The following is an 11,197-nucleotide window of genomic DNA, read 5'->3' as shown; positions in this document are numbered from 1 at the left end:
TCCAAAAAACTGAAGTGGTGGGACTTGACTGAACTGCAACAAGACAATTATGTAGTCAGGGCACTATGGTCTGAATGTACCCCCCCCAAAATTCATGTGTTAATTTGGTTGTGATGGTTTTAAGAGGGTAGAAACTAAATTTGACTAGAGAGTTAAAAGGTGGAGCCTTTAAGTGATGTGAATTAGGTAAAGTCACCAGGGTGGAGACCGAATACTGGTAGGTTTATAAGGAGAGGGGATGAGGCTAGAACACAGACAAGGACGTGTCCAAGCTCATGCGATGCCCAGTGCCATCTCAAAACTCTGCAGAAAGTCCTCCCATACACATCCAGCCCCAGTAAGAAAACCCTCACCAGGTCTGGACCCTTGACCTTAGACTTCCAAGACTGTGGGCTAAATAAACCTTTCTCCTTTATAACTTATCCAATGTAGTATACAGTTGTTAGTGACAGAAAACCAGACTAAAACAGGAGAGAAACTCCACCTATCAGAAGCACATCAAGGTTAAAGTAGATCCTAAGAGCTGACCTTCTTATCGCATATCACAACATGCGGGAAGTCTCAGCCAGAATTACAGGGGCCAACTTGTGCGTCATCACTGGACATTCCACTTTCATTAAAGGCCGTTAGAAGGTGTTGTCATCGAAAATATGTTGTAAATATTTTTGGAGGAAAGTTAGTGTATCACTCACTTGTCATTGCCTCAGTAAAGTCACCGATAGTGAATATGATTTACAAATTAGATTTAATTTATTTTCATTGGATTTAATGTATTTTCATCTCCTGTGACATACAACTAGGCTGCTTTCTTCTGGAAATTGGGCATTTTTATTTATTTTTTTTCTTATTTTCTTAAAATTTTAGTATAAGTAATAATTACTTACTGACTCTAAAGACAAAGATAAGAAAATTCAAAAGGTCCAATTAATCAGGTTTTTGGTGACAATAAAGGAAAAAATCTGAGTCTCTAGTTACTAAAATGTTAGTGTTTTAAATGAATTGGGTTTTATAAGTATGGTGTCAGAGAGAAGATGCATAGCTACATTTTTCCATGAATAAAACAATTTAATTTATTCTGTTATTTCCTGCCATCAAGTTTTAAAAGAGCTTGGATTGCAGATAAATCTCTTATTTACAGAATATTAATTTTGTTAAACAGAATGTTACCCTGTGGTTGTCTTGGTATGTATTTACATGTCACTGGCAAAAAACACCAGTCAGTATTTCCTTTTTTAAGAATTATTTATTTTAATTTTATTTATTATTATTACCATTTTTAAGTTTGCTATAGGGCGCATGCTCTCACCAGAAAGAGACACGCAGAGAGAAAGTGAGAAAGCAAGCCACCAGGTTCAGAACTCGAACATATTGCTGGCCCAGTGTTTCCTTTTAAATATGCTTTCTTCCCTCCTTGAGCAGAAGAAAGAGAAATTAATTATTCTGAGAATTGCCTATGGAAAAACTCTGAATGCAGTTTTATTAAGGGCATTGCATCTCTTTGGGATTAATTCTTCATCTAATGGCCACACTGTGTGGAGCAATGAGATCAGGGTTTCGAGTCTGCGTTTACACCAATTAAAATGTCTTTGGGGTCTTTATGATAGCATGAGCTTGCCTGGCTGGGAATTTGAAGAGACAAGTCATTTTTAAATTTATTGTTGTCATATTTTTAAGCGTATTTATTTATTTGTTCCATTTTCCATGTAAGAGAGAGAAAGCCATCCCCAGCAGAGTCCTAAAGCCACAATTCATCCCAGCCTCAGTCAGCCTGGATCATTGGGCACATGCATGCTGCCACTGCACGGGAGGAGTCTCCGATGTGAACCCGGAACCCTCCCATGTAGGTCCAGCATTACAGATGGCTGTGTTACCACTCCTCCACTGCTGCTGGCCCTATTATTAATGTTATTACTATTCATTTTTATATTATCTTTTTAAAATATTTGTCGACAGTGTTCTGCTGCATCCTGAGAGGCTGCTTGCTAACAGAACTTGAGCTTTTTCACTGATACTCTGATGGCAAGCTCAGATTTGTTGACACAAGTCGTGGGCTGATGTCTCTACCTCGTGTGTGTGTGTGTGTGATACAGGAGTACTTAACAGAGCTGACCCACACAGAATTGGGGATCTGCAGGGACACTCCCAGGTTGTTTAGAATTTCTGTTTTGGCCTAAACATCTATAAGCTCCTGGGAATTATGTGAGTAGCTTCAGCTGTAACAACTTTCCAGTTTTAATACCTCCAGATGATCAAGGCTTACGAGCAGGCACGAATCCATTTGGCAGTACTTGTTCAGCACTGACGCACCGGTCAGGGGCAGAGATACAAAGGTTCAGTGAGACAGCTGATGCTACTGCTTGAGGATGCACGTCATGAGTTTGTGTACGTATAGGATACTTTTCATCCATTTGTGTGACTATTTTCTCTGGAATACTTGATGGTCCTGAAATGGTTAGAAGAAGTCTACAAAAATAATATGTATTGGGACCAGCAGGTGGCATGGGGCTTAAGTCACTGGACTCCCACGTGGCTGACTGTAGTTTGAGTCTCGGACCTGGGGACTTGCTTTCTTACTCTCCCTCTTTCTCTGTCTCTCTCTGGAGAATGAAAATTTAAAATAATAATAATAAATGAAAATCGAAGAAATAATTATTTTAAAAATAGCTTTTATAAATATAACTATTATAATTATTAGTTATATTTAGAGACTCATAAATTGTTATAGATTCTTGTCCCACGTGGATACTAAAGGATCATTGCTCAAGACCTGATACAGAGCTACTAATGACACTCTCCTAGGAGCAGGAAGTTGGGGAGGCATGTATGGGTTATCAAAAAAGGGGGAAACCATTGAAATATTTTTATGGTTTAATCAGAATTGTTATAAGATGGCCAGGATAGACCAGCCTCATGACCTAGCTATTAAGAGGGCTGGATCCCACATGGCTAACTGTGGTTCAAATCCCAACTGCTGCAGTTTGAAAAACATAGCAGGCATCGTTGCAGAAAACCAGATGCTGAGGAATGGAAAGCAGCACTCAGAGAGATTATGGAGATCTGTTTATCATGTCAGCGGGCATGAAGGAGTTAAGCTCAAAATCTCCAACCCCAACTGGAGTTTGGGCATGGTCTTTAATGGGGGAATTGGGGAAGGGCGGTCTCCGGGTAGGAATTGGGCTCAGATCCTGCCCTACACAGCATCAAAGGGAGAATTCAGAGAGGCAGGAAATCTAATCCATTCAAGGTACTAACCCACCCAAGGTTTTCAGGTTATCCTGTAGCTCCAGGGAAGGGCAGTAAGTTTGGTGGAGGGCAGAAACCTTAGACAGCTCTCAGCCCTGAGTTATTAGTCTTAGGAATTTAACAGTTTATAATGGAGATGCTCCCCAAGATGGAGTCTTTACCTGCTTCAGCATGTGTGTGTTATATGCCCAAAATCTCAACAGGAAGGAGAAATGAAGGAGAAAGGATTGTGGTGTGATCATGCTCCTTTGGGACCTGCTTTCTCTCTCTCTCTCCCTCTCGGTCTTTCTCTGCAGAATGCATATGCCCTCTGGGAATTTAAAAAAAAAAAAAAGTGCCCTAGGTACTTATTTAAAATTCTTTTCAGAAAAAAAGTGTACAGGTTAACAGAGAGGAATTTGTAAGATAGAAAAGAATGATAGGGCAAGATAGGCCCTTGAGACTCCTTATCTCACTAAGAATTCAAAGGGAGACTACTTACTATTTTAAGTTTGGTCCATTTATTCTAGAGTTTGTTAAGGAACTATATCATCCAGAACTTGGAAACAAGGCAAAAATATTACTGCCTAACTTAACAAGCCTACCCTAGCATCATCTGAGCTTGGGTGGCAAGGTATATCTGATTCAGGTACTCCCCCAAAGTGGCATACAATGACCCAAGACTTCAGCCAAACCCGGCTCTCCACTGGTTTCTATAAAACTGTGAGCTAAGAATAGTTTTTATAATTGTAAGTGACTGGGAAAAGATCAAAATAACATTTTGTCTTACTCATATGAAATTCAAATTTTAGTGTCCATAAATAAAATTATATTGGAATGCAGTCATATTTGTTCCATTAAGTATTGTCTATGCTTTTGAGCTTCACACATCTGTAGATTTTTGCCTCTTGTAGGACAAAGTGTGTCAAACCCTTCCCTACAGAATGTTGCTTCGTTTTCTTTTTTTTTTTCTTAAGAGATAGTTTTGCTATAGGGCACTTGTGCTAGCTGGAGAGACAGAGAGAGACAGAGAGGCAGAAAGCAGAAAATCACTCCTCCCAAAGGAGACGACCACGCCACAATCCTTCTTTTCTCAGGATCTTGTGCATGCACGCACATGTACCTGGCGTGAGTTTAAGTCACTGGGTCCGGGACTCAAACCACAGTCGACTATGTGGGAGTCCAGTGACATAACCATTATGTCATCTGCTAGTCTCCCTGTTTTGTTTTTTATTGGTGAGGGTTCAGACTCTGGGGTGTTAGGTGTTATCTTGAGGAAGATGGATAAATTACAAATGTTCTCTTTTCTCTTTTAAAGATGCAAGTAGTGTGTGTTCCCACATACACGAAAAAACTCCCAAAGGCTACGGATTTATCACCTTGTACATTATGAACCAGCTCTGCTTCTCATTTTTCAGTTTCATTCTAGCTTTGTCTTTTCTGTTCACTGTTTCAGTTTGTTATATCCTCCTTCGAATGAGGAGCAATGAGATCAGGGTTTCGAGTCTGCGTTTACACCAATTAAAATGTCTTTGGGGTCTTTATGATAGCATGAGCTTGCCTGGCTGGGAATTTGAAGAGACAAGTCATTTTTAAATTTATTGTTGTCATATTTTTAAGCGTATTTATTTATTTGTTCCATTTTCCATGTAAGAGAGAGAAAGCCATCCCCAGCAGAGTCCTAAAGCCACAATTCATCCCAGCCTCAGTCAGCCTGGATCATTGGGCACATGCATGCTGCCACTGCACGGGAGGAGTCTCCGATGTGAACCCGGAACCCTCCCATGTAGGTCCAGCATTACAGATGGCTGTGTTACCACTCCTCCACTGCTGCTGGCCCTATTATTAATGTTATTACTATTCATTTTTATATTATCTTTTTAAAATATTTGTCGACAGTGTTCTGCTGCATCCTGAGAGGCTGCTTGCTAACAGAACTTGAGCTTTTTCACTGATACTCTGATGGCAAGCTCAGATTTGTTGACACAAGTCGTGGGCTGATGTCTCTACCTCGTGTGTGTGTGTGTGTGATACAGGAGTACTTAACAGAGCTGACCCACACAGAATTGGGGATCTGCAGGGACACTCCCAGGTTGTTTAGAATTTCTGTTTTGGCCTAAACATCTATAAGCTCCTGGGAATTATGTGAGTAGCTTCAGCTGTAACAACTTTCCAGTTTTAATACCTCCAGATGATCAAGGCTTACGAGCAGGCACGAATCCATTTGGCAGTACTTGTTCAGCACTGACGCACCGGTCAGGGGCAGAGATACAAAGGTTCAGTGAGACAGCTGATGCTACTGCTTGAGGATGCACGTCATGAGTTTGTGTACGTATAGGATACTTTTCATCCATTTGTGTGACTATTTTCTCTGGAATACTTGATGGTCCTGAAATGGTTAGAAGAAGTCTACAAAAATAATATGTATTGGGACCAGCAGGTGGCATGGGGCTTAAGTCACTGGACTCCCACGTGGCTGACTGTAGTTTGAGTCTCGGACCTGGGGACTTGCTTTCTTACTCTCCCTCTTTCTCTGTCTCTCTCTGGAGAATGAAAATTTAAAATAATAATAATAAATGAAAATCGAAGAAATAATTATTTTAAAAATAGCTTTTATAAATATAACTATTATAATTATTAGTTATATTTAGAGACTCATAAATTGTTATAGATTCTTGTCCCACGTGGATACTAAAGGATCATTGCTCAAGACCTGATACAGAGCTACTAATGACACTCTCCTAGGAGCAGGAAGTTGGGGAGGCATGTATGGGTTATCAAAAAAGGGGGAAACCATTGAAATATTTTTATGGTTTAATCAGAATTGTTATAAGATGGCCAGGATAGACCAGCCTCATGACCTAGCTATTAAGAGGGCTGGATCCCACATGGCTAACTGTGGTTCAAATCCCAACTGCTGCAGTTTGAAAAACATAGCAGGCATCGTTGCAGAAAACCAGATGCTGAGGAATGGAAAGCAGCACTCAGAGAGATTATGGAGATCTGTTTATCATGTCAGCGGGCATGAAGGAGTTAAGCTCAAAATCTCCAACCCCAACTGGAGTTTGGGCATGGTCTTTAATGGGGGAATTGGGGAAGGGCGGTCTCCGGGTAGGAATTGGGCTCAGATCCTGCCCTACACAGCATCAAAGGGAGAATTCAGAGAGGCAGGAAATCTAATCCATTCAAGGTACTAACCCACCCAAGGTTTTCAGGTTATCCTGTAGCTCCAGGGAAGGGCAGTAAGTTTGGTGGAGGGCAGAAACCTTAGACAGCTCTCAGCCCTGAGTTATTAGTCTTAGGAATTTAACAGTTTATAATGGAGATGCTCCCCAAGATGGAGTCTTTACCTGCTTCAGCATGTGTGTGTTATATGCCCAAAATCTCAACAGGAAGGAGAAATGAAGGAGAAAGGATTGTGGTGTGATCATGCTCCTTTGGGACCTGCTTTCTCTCTCTCTCTCCCTCTCGGTCTTTCTCTGCAGAATGCATATGCCCTCTGGGAATTTAAAAAAAAAAAAAAGTGCCCTAGGTACTTATTTAAAATTCTTTTCAGAAAAAAAGTGTACAGGTTAACAGAGAGGAATTTGTAAGATAGAAAAGAATGATAGGGCAAGATAGGCCCTTGAGACTCCTTATCTCACTAAGAATTCAAAGGGAGACTACTTACTATTTTAAGTTTGGTCCATTTATTCTAGAGTTTGTTAAGGAACTATATCATCCAGAACTTGGAAACAAGGCAAAAATATTACTGCCTAACTTAACAAGCCTACCCTAGCATCATCTGAGCTTGGGTGGCAAGGTATATCTGATTCAGGTACTCCCCCAAAGTGGCATACAATGACCCAAGACTTCAGCCAAACCCGGCTCTCCACTGGTTTCTATAAAACTGTGAGCTAAGAATAGTTTTTATAATTGTAAGTGACTGGGAAAAGATCAAAATAACATTTTGTCTTACTCATATGAAATTCAAATTTTAGTGTCCATAAATAAAATTATATTGGAATGCAGTCATATTTGTTCCATTAAGTATTGTCTATGCTTTTGAGCTTCACACATCTGTAGATTTTTGCCTCTTGTAGGACAAAGTGTGTCAAACCCTTCCCTACAGAATGTTGCTTCGTTTTCTTTTTTTTTTTCTTAAGAGATAGTTTTGCTATAGGGCACTTGTGCTAGCTGGAGAGACAGAGAGAGACAGAGAGGCAGAAAGCAGAAAATCACTCCTCCCAAAGGAGACGACCACGCCACAATCCTTCTTTTCTCAGGATCTTGTGCATGCACGCACATGTACCTGGCGTGAGTTTAAGTCACTGGGTCTGGGACTCAAACCACAGTCGACTATGTGGGAGTCCAGTGACATAATCATTATGTCATCTGCTAGTCTCCCTGTTTTGTTTTTTATTGGTGAGGGTTCAGACTCTGGGGTGTTAGGTGTTATCTTGAGGAAGATGGATAAATTACAAATGTTCTCTTTTCTCTTTTAAAGATGCAAGTAGTGTGTGTTCCCACATACACGAAAAAACTCCCAAAGGCTACGGATTTATCACCTTGTACATTATGAACCAGCTCTGCTTCTCATTTTTCAGTTTCATTCTAGCTTTGTCTTTTCTGTTCACTGTTTCAGTTTGTTATATCCTCCTTCGAATGATCAGCTTTGTGATCCCGTTTTGTTCTTTTATTAATCAGTTAAATACTTCTCTAACATAAGCTGATACATATTTTTACTATATTCTTAACTTTCTGAAAATTTATTTTGAAAAATTTCAAAAATGAATCATTTCATTAAAATGGTCCTCTAATGGTCATTTTAAGCGTTGACCAGTTCTATGATTCTAAGAATTTGTATGCTTTTTTCTCACTATGCAAAATAGTGAAAGCTGCCAGAGTGCCTTTGGGAAGTAGATCAATTTTTCTTGAAATACATGAATCCTTATACAGAGAACAAAATAGTGGCTGACAATGAGCTGGTGGGTGGGTGCCTGGTTTCTTAGAAAAAGCTATAACATTGTTGAAATCTTGTCTAGAAAGGCTCATTTCTTTTCTTTTTTTGAGAGGTTTTTGCTATAGGGCACATGCGCTCACCAGAAAGACAGAAAGAACGACAGAAAGTGAGAAATCACCCCCAGGAGGGATGGCCACACCACAATCCCTTCTCCTCCATTCTCCTCTTGGAATCTTGGGCACGCACACACACGCCAAGCATAAGTTTAAGCCACCAGGTTCGGGACTCGAACCGCAGTCGACTACATGGGAGTCCAGTGATATAGCCATTACGCATTCTTAACTTTCTGAAAATTTATTTTGAAAAATTTCAAAAATGAATCATTTTATTAAAATGGTCCTCTAATGGTCATTTTAAGCGTTGACCAGTTCTATGATTCTAAGAATTTGTATGCTTTTTTCTCACTATGCAAAATAGTGAAAGCTGCCAGAGTGCCTTTGGGAAGTAGATCAATTTTTCTTGAAATACATGAATCCTTATACAGAGAACAAAATAGTGGCTGACAATGAGCTGGTGGGTGGGTGCCTGGTTTCTTAGAAAAAGCTATAACATTGTTGAAATCTTGTCTAGAAAGGCTCATTTCTTTTCTTTTTTTGAGAGGTTTTTGCTATAGGGCACATGCGCTCACCAGAAAGACAGAAAGAACGACAGAAAGTGAGAAATCACCCCCAGGAGGGATGGCCACACCACAATCCCTTCTCCTCCATTCTCCTCTTGGAATCTTGGGCACGCACACACACGCCAAGCATAAGTTTAAGCCACCAGGTTCGGGACTCGAACCGCAGTCGACTACATGGGAGTCCAGTGATATAGCCATTACGCCAACTGCTGGTCCTGAAAGGCTCTTTTTTTCCCTGAAACTGGCTTGCAAAGTACATGCCTCAAAAAAACAGACCAGAGATTGGACAGTTTTTTCTTTACAAACATTACATGTTCAAGAGTAAATGCCTGCTCCCTGACCTGCAAGCGATGCTAGAAAAATCCAGGTGTTCAGTCTAGATCCCTTCAAGGGCCCAGCTTCTCTGTCTAGAGGCCTTTCATGCTTGCAGGACCTAACTCCTTCCAGGACTGCCAGACTGTTGCAGGGAGGCCCTGCTGAGGAGAAAATAGACTTGCTGGTCACATCAAAGCACATCCCTGCTTCTGCAGTGGCATCCATGTGCCCTCAATGGCTCTCAAATTTGAGTGCTGGGCTTCCTGCTCCCCAACCGAGTAAGCAGCTGAATGGCACCCCTAAACTACATCCCGTTACCTAGCATGGACTCCAAGTCTCTTGACCTTTGGGGGTGGTGGGAGAAACAGTACCCTAAACTAATTTGATTCCTCTTTTGCCTTCCCATTCTTCAATTTAAATGAAATAGATGACTGGGGCAAAAGGAAGGAAATTTTAACACTGTGAAAAAATTTAGTCCTAAAGCAAAGCCTAAGGACAGAGTGACCGTCTATGCTGCTTAGGGAAACAGGCGATATGGGCAGCACCCTGATATTTTGAATGCAACTGTTCTCACGACTTGTTTCCGTTTTGCTATTGTAGAGAAGGAAGGAAGTTATGTTTTTCTTTACCCTTCTCCCACTCCCAGCGGAATCTGCAGCATTTTCTGTCTCAGAGGCCACCCCTAACGCCGCTGCCACCCAGTGTTTTGTTTGGGAGCGTTTACTCCGTTGGGGAAGGTTCAATTGGATTATCCCGAGATTCTCTCAATACCGGGCTGCTGGTGCTGCAGGCGGTGGGGTGTGTGTCCTGGCAGTGTTGAGTGAGGGACGCGTGGGTCTGGATCTGGAATCCAGTCCCACTGAAAGCTACTCCCGCGTGGCAGGTGTTGAAAGGGCCCTTGCTGGGTGGAGCCAGGCTGTGAGTAGTGCAGAGTCTCACCCTCCTAAAACCGCCTCTCGGATTGAAGAGTAGATCATTGTTCTAAATCAGAAAAGTTATCCAGTAGCACGTTACTGCTGTTTCCCTTCCGACATCTCTGAGTCGTGTATCAACCCCATCCGCGGCCTGTCCCCGACGAATGAGGGGAAATGAGCAAACTCCGGGTCAGCACGCGATGGTCAGAAGAGCCAGCCCCGCCCCACCCCGACCCGCTTCACGTTGGCAGCTGGAGGGACTCGGGCCGCAGGCAGTTCCCTCCGGCGGAGGCTGCTTCCTCCCGCGAGGGCTTCTGGAACGCAGCTGGGCCTGACCTTGCAGCAGAGGCCAAGGTGCAACTAACCCTGGGCCGAACCGGGAGTGTTGCTCTGCCTTCCAGGGTTGTGAGAGTTACGTGAGCTGATTAAAGCGGAAAGCACAGAGCCTGCAACATACGAGGTCAATTAACAATCTCCTTTATTATCATTGCCATGAGCCCGTTATTTACAACGGGGGGGGGGGGAAAAATCTACCAACACCTGAGTACCGGAAAGGTCTGCAAAAGGGGTGGGACGAGGGAACCTCGATTTGAGGAGGGGGTGGCGGGGGCGATCCCACACTAGCAGCCAATCCAGCTGTCCCCGGGAGGAAGAGGAGGAGCCGGGGCCCGCCCGAGATTCCGCCCAGCTCACTCCCGCGCTGCGCGACTGGCCAGACTGCGGCTTCTCGGCGCGATCGGCCCCTTAGTCCCGGGCGCTTGCGGGTCGCAGCTCCCTCCACCGCGCAGACATGGCCTCGGGCGCCGCTAACAACGCTGTGAAGGTGAGACGAGCCCTCCAGGCTGCTGCCTGCTGTCGGCGCCTTGGGGTGGTGAGCCCCCGCCGCAGCGGGAAGGGACAGAGAGCGACACCCGGAGCGTTGCGCGGGGGAGAGGGTACGCCGGCATATTGACCCCCCGCCTTTGGGCTCTTTTGCACCGCACCCCGCAGGGCGTAGGCTAGGTGGCGAGAGGTAGTGACTGGGCTGCAGCCACCACCCTGGCCGAGTACCCGGCAGGTTGGCCTGGCAGGCGCTAGCGGGGGGCCCCGGGGGGTGGGTTTCTCGGGCCCGCGGGCGCCCCCCCC

The 11,197-nt window shown here is 43.4% G+C and overlaps 1 protein-coding gene across 1 annotated transcript in view; it reads left to right on the top strand.

The window, feature by feature from the left end:
- Window positions 1–10,742: 10,742 nt before the first annotated feature.
- Window positions 10,743–11,197, top strand: part of MTAP (methylthioadenosine phosphorylase) — a 46,445-nt gene continuing 45,990 nt past the window's right edge. The window contains exon 1 of the mRNA XM_006167019.3: window positions 10,743–10,895. Coding sequence (XP_006167081.1) covers window positions 10,863–10,895 — 33 coding nt within the window. The 5' untranslated portion in view covers window positions 10,743–10,862. The remainder of the gene's footprint in view (window positions 10,896–11,197) is intronic.

The sequence above is a fragment of the Tupaia chinensis genome, unplaced genomic scaffold, assembly GCF_000334495.1.
Source record: "Tupaia chinensis unplaced genomic scaffold, TupChi_1.0 Scaffold144450_1, whole genome shotgun sequence".
Lineage (NCBI taxonomy): Eukaryota > Metazoa > Chordata > Mammalia > Scandentia > Tupaiidae > Tupaia > Tupaia belangeri.
This window is presented reverse-complemented; position numbering and strand designations above follow the sequence as displayed.